This window comes from Panthera uncia, chromosome B1 (assembly GCF_023721935.1).
Source record: "Panthera uncia isolate 11264 chromosome B1, Puncia_PCG_1.0, whole genome shotgun sequence".
Lineage (NCBI taxonomy): Eukaryota > Metazoa > Chordata > Mammalia > Carnivora > Felidae > Panthera > Panthera uncia.
Genome location: NC_064811.1, coordinates 81,614,620 through 81,630,459, shown reverse-complemented (window position 1 = coordinate 81,630,459; position 15,840 = coordinate 81,614,620). Strand labels below are relative to the sequence as shown.

Sequence of the window (15,840 nt, the reverse complement as noted above, 5' to 3'; positions counted from 1 at the left end):
TGTAGGTTATAGTTTTTTCTAACAGCACTCAAGAGAAACACTTATCTATTAAGGTAAAAGACATTTCAACCATTTACTATCTTAAATCGTCTCTAGGCACAAATGATATGTTGAAGTGTGTGGAGATGACAGAGGGCTTAGGACCAAGCTCTGGGAAAATGCCATCCTGAAGTCAGGTAGATAAGAGGCAATAGAAGGAGAGGAGAAGAGCAACCTTGTGGTGTCCTGGAAATCAAGAAAAGACTATTTCCAACAAAGTGAGCCTGCTGTTAAGAAGAGAGAAGAAGGCAGAAAACTGATTGTTGGTATTGGCAACATGACGAGTAACACCAACGAGACCATTTTTGCATGCCTGATGGGAATGAAAGCCAGATATAAGTGAGTTGAAAAGTGACTTGGAGGTTAAAAAAAAAAAAAAAGACAACTATCTGCATAGTAAAGACTTATGAGAAAGTTTTCTGTGAAGGAGAAGAAAAGAAAATATGGCAGCTTGAAGGAGGCCTGTGGGAGGAAGAGGAACTCTCTCTTACCCACATCGGTAGCAAAGCAGAAATGGGTACGGTTGCATGAAGGGGTCACGTTTGATATTGGTAGAAAGAGCATGTTTTTATGAAATGGGGTCATAGTCTGAGATCGAGGGCATGGAGGTGGGCTACGTTACTGATTCTTAAATTTAGCTGCAAGTTGGAGTCATCTGGTGAGTTTTAAATAGTGCTTATGCTTAGATCCCACCCCCAGAGATTCTGACTTAATTGGTATAGGGTGAAGCCAGGACATTATGAGTTTCCAAACCTCCCCAGGTAATTCTTATAGCAGCAAATTTTAAGAATTACCAGGTAAGGTTTTTGAAGATAGAGAAGGTATTAGGCATCAACTATTTGCATGAGTCCAGACTGCCTGTTGTATGGAAAACAAAAGAAACAGGAATCAGTTCTTGCTTTCAAGGAAACTACAAATCTGTAAGCTGTCCAGAAACCTCAAATCTGTTCAGGAAATATGAAAATGATTAAGGAATATTAGCAATTTTAAGCATATTTTTAAAAATTAAGGTACAGGGGCACCTGGGTGACAGTCGGTTAAGGGTCTAACTCTTGATTTCAGCTCAGGTCATGATCTCACAGTCTGTGAGGTCGAGCTCTCAGCTCAGCGCCTGCTTGGGATTCTCTTTCTCCCTCTCTCTCTGCCCCTCCCCCACTCATGCTCTCTTGTTCTCTCAAAATAAATAAATAAACATTTAAGAAAATCAGGGTACAAATTGTATTCAATTGTACAGAATAAGGAAAATAAGGGATCTATTTTAGAGGTGATGGCTCAGGGAAAGCTTATTAAACTACATTTTGAAGAAGTGAAGAACAAAAATTGAAAGGTGTTTGAAGGACATTTCAGATAGGGGAAGCCATATGAATAAAAGCAGGTGATCAAAGAAATATGGGGAAAACACATATTTCTGGGTAATTGAGGGACAGGCATGGGAGTGAGAATTTTCACTACATAACTTATTTTTTTAACATTTAAATGTTGAAACATGTAAAGGTTTAACCTTCTCAAAAATAGATAGATAGATAGATAGATAGATAAAATTGTTCATGGGAAAAAGATCAGTTGGGATTGGAAGACAATTAAGACTAGTGAAAAGTGAGGGTGAGGAGACAATGAAGAACCTGCTGATAAACGTACTGGAAATGCTGACAGTATTCATAGAACTTATGTTTTTTCTCTCATCTCACCTGAAATGATGGAATATTTACAGCTTAACTAAACAAGGTCTAACATTATTGTCATGAAGTGGGGCTTAGTAGGCACCAAGTAAGAGACAATGTGGGAACTTTTTGTTGGGCTGATCTAATCCCTCTACTGATAGGAACGTTAGAATCTGATGAAATGTGTTTCTTAATGCTGTTTATTAGTGGGAAAAAACCATTTTTGCTCTTTCTCCTTGAAGTTATTTGTGATCCTTAAGCCTTTATTTATTTAAAGAGATTTCATGTTCTTTCATGTGGCCCCTTTTTTCTGAACAGAGGATAGGAGAAAAGCACGTTTTCTTCAGTTCCTTTTCATGACTCAAATTATATCATAAGGACAACTTTTCATATCAATGCAGGATGTTTAAGTGCCTTAAACAGTTTAGGAAAAGCTGTGTTCTGGGGCACAGCAACACTGAATATTGACTGCAAATTGAAATTATAAATTACTGAAAACAGGGACACCTGGGTGGCTCAGTTGGTTAAGCATCTGACCCTTGGTTTTGGCTCAGGTCATGATCTCACAGTCCGTGAGTTTGAGCCCTGCATCCGGCTCTGCACTGATAGTGTGGAGCCTGCTTCAGATTCTCTCTCTCTCTCTCTCTCTCTCTCTCTCTCTCTCTCTCTCCCTCCCCCGCTCACATTGCTTCTGTCTCTCTCAAAATAAATAAACTTTAAAAAAATAATAATAAAAAAATAAATTACTGAAGACAATCTAAGTCACAGTTAATGTTGTCTGTTGCTCCTCTGTATGGTACTAAATTTACCTGCATGTTTTTTAAGAGTTACAACTGTATTAGGTGCTGAAATAAAACACACATACACACATACACACACACACACACACACACACACACACACACCTTGATATATTAAAGATAAGGCCTAAAACAGGAAAACTGAGGCAATGATCTGCATTGTAAAATTATTACTTCTTTACTCTGGTATCTTTTAATGGAAATTTTCAGTTTGTTTATTTGATTTCTTTAAAAATCAGTAAAGATGTTTCACTTTTGTAAAGTGAAAATGGTCATGTGAGATATTGCCAGGATTCTTTCTTTTTTTAATGTTTATTTATTTTTGAGAGAGAGAGAGACAGAGCATGAACAGGGGAGGGTCAGAGAGAGAGGGAGACACAGAATCTGAAGCAGGCTCCAGGCTCTGAGCTGTCAGCACAGAGCCCGACGCAGGGCTCGAGTTCATGGGCGGCGAGATCATGACCTGAGCCAAAGTCGGATGCTTAACCGACTGAGCCGCCCAGGTGTCCCCAGGATTTCATGCTAATGATGTTTTATCTTGTTATGATGCTCTGGAGTTGAAAAAAATACCTCATGTAGTTAATGCAGTCTTTTTTTTTTTTTTTTTGGTTTATTTATTTTGCAGGAGAGAGAGACAACAGGAGTGAGGAGGGGTAGAGAGAGAGAGAGGGAGAGGGAGAATCCCAAGCAGGCTCCATGCTGTCAGCACAGAGCCTGATGCAGGGCTCAAACCCATGAACTGTGAGATCATGACCTGAGCTGAAATCAAGAGTTGGATGCTTAACCAACTGAGCTACCCAGGCACCCTTCTCATGCAATCTTTTTAGATAGCCCTAGAAAAATGCAACACCCAGAGCGAGATTTGACAAAACATCTCTTAGCTAGAAAGTATCAGTGTCAGATCCCTGTTGTCTGAATTCAATTTCCCTCTTTTTCCCCTACTCTGCCTCATTGCTCCTTCTTTTTTGTGGCCCACATTGCTATCCTGTGAACTCTTGCACAAATTCCCCTGCATGTTATTTTAGTAGAGCCAGAGCAAAACAAAATTAACAACAAAAACATTCATACAGATAAACTTATCTGTTAAATACAGCTAAGCTCAACTTCAAGAACATATCCTTTACACGGTAAAACCAGAGTGGCTGAGAAGCCAGCCTGGTTTGTTCAAATCAGATATAGGGGTTGCCCTTTATTACAAAAATGTTTAAAGGGCAAAACTATGATGCAAAACATCGTTTGGGCCCCAAACAAGGAGCAAACTGCATGACCGCAAAGTTGATCATGTTTCCCTTTTCTACACAAAGATGTCATTTGTAGCACCTTCATTGCCATTTATTTATTTGTTTGTTTGTTTATTTTTATTTATTTACAGAGAAAGAGTACAAGTGGGGGAGGGGCACAGAGAGAGAGAGGTGGAGAGAGAGAATCCAAAGCAGGTTCCATGCTGCCAGCATGGAGTCAGATGTGGGGCTCAAATCCATGAACCATGAGATCATGACCTGAGCTGAAATCAAGAGTCAGATGCTTAACCAACTGAGCCACCCAGGCAGGAGCCTTTTGTTGGAACATTGTAAAGTAAATTCCAAAAATCATTTCCTCTTCCCTCTAGGTATTTGTGTGCATCCTTTAAAGTGATACTGTAGGGGGCATTTTCTCACATAACCAAATGCCATTATTTTTTTCCTTAAGATTTTATTTTTGAGTAATCAACTCACAACCCCAAGATCCAGAGTTGCACGCTGTACTGACTGAGCCAACCAGATGCCCCAAATGCCATTATTTTATCTGGTAACTGTAATGCCCCCGATTTCGAATCCAAGAGACCACCAAGGAGCCGATACCGATGCAAACGCACAAGGGTTTATTTGCAAGCTCGAGCTTGGGACCAAGTATACCCGACACAGCGGAGCAGGGACTTGGACCCCTAGGTTAAGAGGCGTAGCAGTTTTATAGGGGCCAGTGGCCAATGAGATTGTAGCACATATAGAAAGTTGCATAGTCATGTCAGTCCACACGCAGGTGGCCAATTGAATTACAATTTACCCTACAGTAACTGTTTGAACTAGCCTATCACTCTGTTCAGAATTGGCACACAAGGGTGGCGGGCAAAAGGTGGGGTTTACATTCTTTGGCGGTTAGGGGTTCCGCATTCTTATATGAGCCGGTTTCCAGTAAGGGTGTGCTCAGTGGCTTGACTAGGGTGGGGGAGTGTTTTAAGCAATAAGTAGGTCATGTGGGGGTTATACATGAGATGGTCGGTGTAGCACAAAATGGAGTTAGTCTTGCTCTGCTTGTCCAGGGGTAGGGGATTTTTGTTAAATTCCTTGGGTCCCACAATAACATTAACAATAATTCCTGAATATTATTTAATGCTAAGTTCATATTCAAATGTCCCCCATTATCTAAAAACTTAAAAAAAAATTAAAAGACATCAGCTTTCAAACAAAGTTCAACACATTTTATTGGTTTATTCTGAATCTTAATTGTTTGAAAAAAATCTCTTAATCTAAAACAGCTTTCTTCTCCCTCTCTCAACCTCTCTCCTTTCTCCTTTGTCTCTGATCAATGCTATTTTCTCATCGAGGAAACCAGGTCAATTTCCCACATCCTCCATGTGGCTGATGATTCCCTGCATTGCCTGTCTGTTGTCCTTTGATTTCCAGTGGCCTAAACACTTGAATAGATATGAAGTCAGGTACATGGCCCTGTCTATAAAATATTCTTTCAAAAGAATATTCCAGGTAAGCTTAGAAAGAGTGTTACTTTCAATCTTCAGTGGAATATACTATAAAGACAAGATGGTTTTATCATACACTGATGTGAAGATTACAAAATAGAATTTTTTTCTATTATTTCTTCTGTGTTTATCAGCTGGAATTCTTTAGAAGTTTTTCCTCATCAGTTAGTTCAATATAAATGGAAATGTACTTCACAGTAGAACAATAAGATAAATGTTCACTTCCTCACCTTTAATTATCAAATCTTCAGAGTGATAAGTTGGTGCTATCCACACTACCGGTGGCATCCAGTGAGTTTTCTCTCCTGTTTCTCTCTCCTTCCCTCATCCTGCCCTTTCTTTCTCCTTCCCCCTCTCCTCTCTCTGTCCTCTCCTCTCTCTTTTTTTTATCTTAAATTTGAACATTTCTTTTTCTAAATTTAATGTGTTTGACTCAAACTTGTGGTCATTATTCTTTTGATGTTCAAATTACCCCATTTTGGCCAGCGGGAGGTTTTTCTAACTTTTTCCAGTGTTCTTTTTGCAAGGATCCACAGTCTTTGATAGTGTCCTTACTTTCTGGGAATATATAATCTCACAAGTTCATCATGTATATTTTCTGCTGTAGCTCTGGAATCAACTATTTCTCCAGAGATTCCTTTAAGTGGCAAATGGTATTTAGAAACCAAGATCTTGCCACTAAGGATATTTACTGCTATTGGCTTGTCATTGCTTCTAAGGCTTTTCCTTGGACAGAGCTATCTTTTTTAAGAGGACGGGAAAATCCTAAGTTCTCACTGATATTCCCATTCAAATATAAGATCACAGGATCTTAATTTTATTGATTTTATATCTCTTTTTTTCTTATGCTAAATTATTAGAATTTAAGAAAAATTAACATACTTAATAATTTGCTTTATCCTGTAATATACATATAATAATGTTTAAAATAACAGTATTGGTATAATTTCCAACATTAACTATTGAATTAAGTGTAAGACTTCTTGGTAGTTCTTTTTGTCTTTACAGTCTATCTCACTAAAGATTAAAAGTAATATTATTTCTAAGTTTACTTGGACTAATTCTTTTCTATTAGAATATGGCATCAACTTAATATCCAGTTAGGTTTATTTAATTAAGTTTTCTTTCAATGTTTATAGATTGCTAATTAGAGGGGTTTTTTATTTTTAATTTTTTTAATGTTTATTTATTTGAGAGAGAGAGAGAGAGACAGCACGAGTGGGAGAGAGGCAGAGTGAGAGGGAGACAGACTCCAAAGCAGGCTCCAGGCTCTGAGCTGTCAGCACAGAGCCTGATGTGGGGCTCGAACTCACAAACTGCAAGATCATGACCTGAGCTGAAGTCAGATGCTCAACCGACTGAACCAGCCAGGTACCCGTAGAGTTTTTTAAATTACATAAAAACATTTATAACACCTCACAGTAAAAATTGTGAAACAAGAAGTTTTGCTTCCAGTCTCCTCTTTTCTTTCCTCCCCCTTACTATAATAATTTTTATTAATTTTTAGTCTATCCATTCACCATTGATTCTTTTTGCAAATATGCAAACTTTTACACAAAACATAACATACTAGATACCGTATTCTGCACTTATTTTTCCCTAGTATTTTTAAATTTATTTTTAATTGATTTTTAATTTTTTAATATGAAATTTATTGTCAAATTGGTTTCCGTACAACACCTAGTGCTCATCCCTCTTAATTATATATTTAAAAGATCACTATATTTCAGTGTGTATTTTCCATGTTCCTTTTTATAGCCCCATCTTGCTTCATTATGTTGATATACCAGTTTATTAATACATTCTCTACTAACGATAATCTGGGTTATTTCCAATCTTTCGCTATTACAAACACTGCCACGACAAATAACCTTTGCATACATTATTTTGTATTTTTGCAAAGCACCTTCTTTTTTAAAAGTAAGGAATAATAAAAACAAGAATTCTTTAGTAAGGAATGCTTGCCAAAATTCCTTCTATTGTATAGTATCAGCAAATGAGACTAGCATTCTAAATTTTTTTTTTTCAACGTTTATTTTATTTTTGGGACAGAGAGAGACAGAGCATGAACGGGGGAGGGACAGAGAGAGAGGGAGACACAGAATCGGAAACAGGCTCCAGGCTCCGAGCCATCAGCCCAGAGCCCGACGTGGGGCTCGAACTCACGGACCGTGAGATCGTGACCTGGCTGAAGTCGGACGCTTAACCGACTGCGCCACCCAGGTGCCCCGTGGGACTAGCATTCTAATAATGATGGATCACACAGATAGAGGTCTCTCAAAGGCATGTTGTTTACATGGATTGTTCTGTGGCCATAAACAAGGTGCATTACTTAATGAAGGCTAACTGCTGTAATAAACAAACGACAACATTGTGGTGGTGGCAACACAATAAAAGTGTTGGTCTGATGCTTCTACTTGGCAGGTGATTTTTTGTGTGATCAATCTTGAGAATCCAAAATCCTCTCTTTCTTTGGAGTCTCTTGCTTTGTGCACAAATACAGAAAAAGAGAGCGGAGAAGGCGCACTCACTTTTTAAAAGACATGATGTAGAAATGACACATCCCACTTTCACACACCTTGACAAGTATCCATCACATGGCCACCCCTCCTGGCAAGACAGCCAGAGTTCTTGTGGAATGCTCAGTAAGAAGAAGTGGGTTTGGTGAAGGATGATCCAGTCTCCACCATTCTGGGCCCTGATTACCTACTTCATATACTTCAGTGGATTTACTCAAATGTATCCAAATCTAAAACCCATATACAGATTATGTCAGTGAAAAGGCACTGTTTCCTCTCAAGATAGCCTTTTGAAGTGTGTGAAGCAAATGGAGCGAGGGAATTTGTGACAGGTGCAGTCTTACGAATGTCTATATTTTTACATGAGCTATCATTCAAGGCAAAATCTCAGTTACCCAAGGGTGTCTTTAGGAGATTTTGGCCACCTCCAAAATATGCAGCTTGAATAAAAATGTAGAAACTGCTTTGTAGAAGCAGTTTTAAATCATGCCCCCCAGTCTTTGAGACCAATCAGATTGCCACGGGCAAGCAACGAAGAGTAGATCCTCAATATCTCAGATCCTGTTCATCTGAAATTTTCAATATGTCATCGGAAATTGAACTATAGTTTGACTTGTCCATAAAGAATGGTCATGAAACAACTTAATAGAGAACATAAGATGTCGACATTTTCAAATACATATTTTAAAAGTTCTTGAGCTTTGAGGGGACCTTGGGTGGCTCAGTGGGTTGTGTGGGGCTCTGTGATAACAGCTCAAAGCCTGGAGCCTGTTTCAGATTCTGTCTCCCTCTCTCTCTGCCCCTCCCCCACTCATGCCCTGTCTCTGTCTCTCTCAAAAATAAATAAACATTAAAAAAAAAAAAGGTCTTGAGCTTTGATACATTTACAAATAATGTTATCATAGAAATCTTTTTTTAAAGCAAATCTACTGGTATTTTTCCTTGGCAATATGTTTAGCAGCTACTTGGAGTGTTATATATATATTCATATGTGAAAGTATTATAAATGTGTTATATATTTATACTTATATGTATCATATATGTATTTATCTTCAAGATACTGTGTTTATCTTCAAGTGCTCTATAATTCATAATATTCATTAATTTGAACAAACCCTTTTTGTAGATTAAAAGTTTTACTACATTACAAAATCAGTGATGTGAAACAGGGACTTCTACATTATAATAATATATAATAACTCTGACTTGCCAGACTTTTCCCTCTCATGTATTTTGTAAAATTCCTGAATTGTCAGCTTATTTTGGAGAAAAAGTGACTCGTTTCATTTTTGAGAATTAAGATGAGTACACTGTTTTAATTTTAAAACAGGAAATAAAAAATCTAAACAAAGAGCCAGCATGTAAATTTCCATATCCTGTGGTGAAATATGATAAATGACCTGGACAGTTCTTGCCTAGAGTTGTTGGATTAATCTATTAATGGAGGAAGAGATCGTCTCAGACTGTTTCCTGCTGAGATTTTGAGCCATAGAGAGAGCTTACTGAAGAAATTAATGACTATTTCATGAAACATCAGGACACTACAAGACAGTGAAAACAGTGTTCAATTAGAAAGAATAACACTGATGTCTTAAAAGTTGTTTAGTTACCGAGTCTACATAGTTCATTTAAGACAGAGAGATTCAAGGTATGTATGGTCAAAGGCACTAATTAAGTTCTCTCCTGAGAAGCTTTTCATTGAGAATCTCCTTAAGGCAACTACAATAGCTAACAAGATGATTCTCAGATAGCTGTATGAGTTAGCTTTCCCTAGGTTGTACTGTGCTCATAGACAGTTTCAAACCGCTCCCGCTCTTCCCCAAATACCACACAAAACAAAGCTGGGAAAACCTAAGGGTGTGGAAAAAGCTTCAGCTGTTTCTCTGAGCCATTTCCGTCCAATTGAGAGGACTGTGGGGTCACACTTATCTCTACAAAGTTTTAACAATGGATGTCACAGCACCCCTTTCATATGGTTTTTGCCCTGGGGCTGAGTCTGTGGAGGGGTATGAAGTATAAATTTCATGGTTTTAGACTCCTCTTTTTTTGCACTGTTTCCCTTTCCTCCTCAGGATGAAGAAGGCATCTGGATTCCCTTTCATACTAAGATAGCTATGCGGAATTTCAAACTTAGAGAATTTAGCCAATGGGCTTTTCTTAGTTATCATTGCCTTGTGACATTGGGCATAAGAAATTTACATAGCAACCAGGAGTGTAGATAAAACCAGATTTAGTCTCAGAATCTCTAGCAACATCATCATTTTTGGTAAACAGAAGAGTAAAGATCCAAAACAGATTAATGGTCATTTCCTAGAGCTAGTGAGACACACGTGGAAATGTTTTGGACATCATCTTCTTAGACATTGTTACTATAGGGAATTTTCTAGTTTAGTAAGGAATCCTGCCTGGTGAGACATCACACACACTTAAATTCTTTGGGTCTTTTCCTTAGGTTGCTCATTAGCTCTCAATTGTATTCACTTTTTCCTTGGTGTGGTTATCTGTGGTGTTACATTAATTAAACAAGGAGGCCATTAGACTGAGGTGGCTCTATAGTCAAGGCAGCCTAAAATCTTAAGCCTGTAAATGCCTCAAGGTTATGAAATAGAGACTTAAGACAACCAATGAGACAACTGAGCTTTAAACTATAGCTAATCAAGTAATTTCCTTTCTTTGCTTCCACCCTGTATCTAAGTCTTTTTCCCCAGCTCCTGTCAGTGGAGGACCCCTGACTATTTTCTAGTTTGGGGTTGCTCGATTCCAATCAATCTTTGCTCCAATGAACTCTCAAACTTTTTAATGTGCCTCAGTTTATCTTTTAACAGTTCTGACATCACTACCAAACTTTTGTGTTAGGCATACTCCTAGGGATATACCTTTGAAACTTTTTCCTTTCACAGGCTCCTGCCCTTATTTCCAACATACCTACTTGAAAATTCCTCTTGAATTTTCTTAATGTAAACTTAAATATTTCATGACTTTCCTGACTTATCTCTTCTCCCCTCTGTCTATTCACATCCACCTTCTTGGCCTCCCCATTTATTTTATTTTTAATTTTTTAATTTTTATTTTAGGTAGGCTGCATACCCATCACAGGGCTCGAATCCAAGAGTCCAAGAGCAAAAGTCACAGTCTCCACTGACTGACCCAGCCAGGCATCCCTCCCCATTTCTTTAGATGCTACTTTATATCCCAGACCACCAATCTAAAAACCTAGGTATCTTCTTTTAAGTCCTTTCATTTATTCATGTCCACCTCCCACCTTCCTAAATGTCATATCAGTTACTAAATTTTATTGATATTTTCTTCAAGATGTTTTACATCCTTCTCTTGGTTACAGTATGATGCTGGTTTTAGGCTTTATACTTAAGTGACATATGTAATCTTTGCCAGGCGTCTAACAAAATTTTCCCTTTTATGATTTGCTTTATACCTCATGCCAGATTAGTATCATAAAATCGGTGAACGCTGTATTTCCCCTTTTCAGAAGTATTCATTTTTATTTTTTAGTTTATTTATTTTGAGAGAGAGAAAGAACACGAGCATGAGCAGCAGAGGGTCAGAGAGAGGAGAGAAGGGATCTCAAGTAGGTTCCACACTGTCACTGCAGAGCCTGATGAGGGGCTCCACCTCATGAACCGTGCGACTGTGACTTGAACCAGAATCAGGAGGACATTTAACTAACTGAGCCACCCAGGCTCTTCCCTTCTCAGAAGTATTAACTGGTCTCTCAGTTCTGCAGGGTAAAGTCTGCTAGCTTTCTCCAAGATTTACGATGTTGGATTATCATGGTTAAGATCAGGTTCAGCTGCAAGTGATAGACAATCCAAAGTGGTTCAAACAAAGTAGATGTAAAAGTTCAGAGAGATCCAGGGCAGGTTTGATACTCCATAGTGTCACTTGGTTTTTCTATCTCATTATTCCTCCATGTGTGACCTATATTCATGTTCCAAAATGGCTTTCCCAACAGTTTTCATTCCAGTCAGCAAGAAGAAGAAAAAGGCTTGTCTTTTTAAAGGAAACTTCCTGGATGTTGTTCCTACTGCTGCTTATACTCTTTAGTGAAAACTCTTTTTATGGCCAAATATACTTATACTCTGATGAGCAAATGTCCCACTAAAAACTGGAAGTTCTATTCCTCAAGAAGATGGGAAAATAGATACAGGGATATGACCAGGAAGCTCCTCCACATCTACCTTCTAACTAACTGCTGCTTCCTTACACGAGCCTGCCAGTCTAGTTAAACTCTCCCCATGTCCATTGAAACAAACTCTTCAAAAACACTCCAGCCCGCAGTTGTCTCTGTCCTTTAAACTAGAGAAACTGTTGATTTGGCAGCCAATCAGGAACTTATTTTGTGACAGCCTTATTAACACGGTCCTAATGATTAGAGCATTGTTTAAATTTTCTACCTTGTCTGATCCTTTCAGCTAGATCGAGGGAAGAACCTAAGCCCTACATATCCTGTCTCCCAACTGCTATCACTTGGCATGTTGCCTGGCACGTAATACAACTTAATGACTGTGTTCTAGTTTACCTAACAGGCTGGCAGCACCAAACTAGAATATATCACTTCTATTCCTTTATTAGGGAGGGATTTTGCATCCTGTGTTATGATGTGCAGTATTTACAATTTAGCTGAAAGGATAGGTGTTGTAAGATACTAATATAGGCAAAATCTTATTTGGGAAAACAAGATCAACACATAGAGTCCCTTCCTCTACCCAATAAATCTTAAAAACCAACAATAGATAATGAAAGGATATGAGAAAAAAAAAAAGATCTTCAATATTTTATTTTAAAAAATAAAAAAAAAAACAAATTTTCAAACATTCTGAGGACTGTTAGGCATGGAAAACAAATTCAGGGCTGTATTAAAAGATGTATTGGGCCCCATGACCTTTGAATTGTTTTTTCTGAAATGGCAGTGGATTGGGGTAGAGTAGATTCAGATGATATTCTTTGTAACCTATGCCCTGTATTTATGAATTAAGAGTATGAAATCTGTGGTCATGGGAAGTGCATAACTGGACAACTGAGAATTTAAATCTATGGCCTTGGTTTCATTATTGCTGTAACACATAAGTTTCTCTTAATGTAATCATACTTATACGATGAATTTCGGGAGGATTACAGCCTTTGTTCCACAGCTAATACATTCCTTCTTATATTCTTTATACTTCATGAAATCCTTTCATAGTTCTTTGAGGTTAGTTTATCTGATGCTATGACTCTTTATTTAATAAGTGAAGAAACTGTGGCTTAGAGTTTAACTTACTTCAGGCTGTATAACAAGTGAGTGGCTATCCAGACTCAATCTGTTTTTGTTTTCGTTCTCATTTCTTAACTCTAGGTCATTATGCTGTATTATATGACATTGGAACTCAGAGTCATTGAAGGCACATTCTTTTCTGGATGCCCTTGGTAGAGACCCGGGATTCTCATGTGGATTTCCTCAAGAGAAGAATTCTGCCATTATCTATCTAGACTAATATCTTTTGAGATAACTTGCAAGTCTGTTTGTATTTGCTTAAAAATAAGTGTTTACAGGGTGCCTGGGTGGCTCAGTCAATTAAGTGGTTAAGTGTCTGACTCTTGGTTTTGGCTTAGGTCATGATCTCATGGTTGGTGAGACTGAGCGGGTGTCAGGCTCAGTGCTGACAGGGAGGAGCCTGCTTGGGATTCTCTCTCTCCCTCTCTGTGCCTTCCCTGCCCACATTCATTCTCTCTCTCAAAATAAATAAACTTAAAAACAAAAATAGGTGTCTGGGGCGCCTGGGTGGCTCAGTCTGTTGGACGTCCAAGTTTGGTTCAGGTCATGATCTCGCAGTCTGTGAGTTTGAGCCCCACGTCGAGCTCTGTGCTGACAGTTCAGAGCCTGGAACCTGCTTTGGATTCTGCACCTCCCCACTTGCTCTCTCTCTCTTTCTCTCTCCCTCAAAAATAAAATAAACATTAAAAAAAAGAACAAAAATGGGTTGTTTAAAGCAAAATGTATTTGAGAAATTTAAGATTCCCAAATGTGAGATTCTCAAATTTTCACCATAAGAAGAAAAACAACAACAGTAGTTAACATACATGCTAGTGTTTGACACGAGATAGTAACAGGTTATAGAAAGTTTGGCAGAGTTAGGATAGGGCCATTAAGGAGAGAGTCAATAATATTGGGACCATCTACTTCATGTTAATTTAGATTTTTATGACAAAAGAGGACTTAAATAGCTAATTAGATATGGCATTGAACAAAAGAATTATATTGCTCTAGTATGTATATTATATACGAGTATTGGTATAAACACAAGTATAGGAGAGATAATCCAAGAATATTAACATATTTGCACCACACATTTTCCAGGGAAGCAAAAAGAGTAGGCAATCACAAAACTGCTGTGAAACTGAGGAAAGTGATATTATACTGTTACCCAGAGGAAGAGGAAAACTATGGAATGTATTAAACTAATTTTGGATTTTAGTTTGGAGGTTGGATGACTTGGTTGTGTCTACTTGGGCAGGCCTCAGGCTCGCTACTTTCATTTCAAAGGAAGACAATGTACTAGACAGGAAAAAATATTTAGGAATCAAAGATACTTTATTTCAGCCCTCCCCAGCTTCCAGTGTAGAAGATAATCTCACAGTTATTTTTTAAAATTTATTAGTTTTTAAAAATGTACATCCAAGTTGGTTAACATATAGTGCAATAATGTTTTCAGGAGTAGAATCCAGTGATTCATCTCCTACATATAAGATAAACTCACAGTTATGATTGAGTGCTTACTATGTGACAAACACACATTAGAAGGTACATTGCATACCGTCTCTAATCTTTCAACAACTATGTGAAAGATTTCTTTAAACCGTTTTTTTTTCAAATGTTTATTTTTGAGAGAGAGAGAGAGAGAGAGAGAGAGAGAGAGAGAGAGAATGAGCAGGGAGGGGCGGAGAGAAAGGGGGACAGGGGATCTGAAGCCAGCTCTGGGCTGACAGCAGAGAGCCCAATATAGGGCTCAAACTCACAAACTGTGGGATCATGACCTGAGCCAAAGTCAGATGCTTAACTGGCTGAGCCACCCAGGCGTCCCAATACTATACCCTTCCCATAGAAGAACCAGAAGTTCCAAAGAGCAACTAAGATGACACAGTGAGAAAGAAGAGTAGAATTCATTTCTGCCTATTCCTGAGCTCATTCTATTAAACTCTATATGGTGAGGCAACAGTGAATTCCTTTAGTTGAGCTTCATAACAAAGAGAACACATTCTCTACACTAGAAAATGTACTAATGTTGGTTTGTGAGTTATGTATCAGAAAGGCTCAATGGAGGCTAGGTTAACCATCACATCAGGTTTCATAGCTTTTTATTATCATTATATCAGTGCAGTTGGGGAACTAATTAACTCTTGCTATTGATGACATCATTAACAATTCCTCAGTTCCAAGGGGGAGGAATACCTTAGTATCAAAATTGAGAACCTCTTCTCTAGAATGTATCTCTCAGAAATTAGACAAGTCCTCTAATTTGATAAAATCTTTCAAACTGAAAGCCAATCTAAAGTACGTAAGAATACAGAGTTCACAATTTCTTCACGTCGGATATACTGTTAAAGTGTAATAACTGTAAATATGAAAGATTTAGATCACTACAAGCATCTGGAGATGTACACAGGTGTTATTAATCTATTAGTTGGAAGACTAAGTAGCTGGCATTACGATAGTACTCTGTGTACAGGACTATTTTTTAAGCCCACCATTTGCAATTGATTACATGGACCATCTGTAACTGTCTGTGAATCATGTTAGAAGTTACCCCACTGACATTTATCGAACATTTGTCATGTAGGAAAATGTTTTGTATAGAAAAGTTGACACATAATGGCTTTCAGGTTTCACTAAATCAACTTCAGATTCCAGGCTATAGGTACAACCCATTGATGTGTAGTATCCAGAAAAATATGGCTTATGATTCGATTAAAGAATACGGCCTCACTCCAAGCCCTCTGTGCGTAGACCAAAAGGTCTTTTGTTGACACCGAGGTGACTTTGCTCCTCCGTTTGTTCCCCTGGAACTATCTCGTGGGGGGGGGGGGGG

General features: G+C 38.2%; 1 protein-coding gene across 1 annotated transcript in view; it reads left to right on the top strand.

Moving 5' to 3' along the window:
- The first annotated feature begins 316 nt into the window (after positions 1–316).
- The window catches only part of LOC125922398 (histone H2A.Z), a 17,755-nt gene continuing 2,231 nt past the window's right edge, over positions 317–15,840 (top strand). The window contains exon 1 of the mRNA XM_049630044.1: positions 317–378. Within this exon, the coding sequence (XP_049486001.1) occupies positions 317–378 (62 nt within the window). The remainder of the gene's footprint in view (positions 379–15,840) is intronic.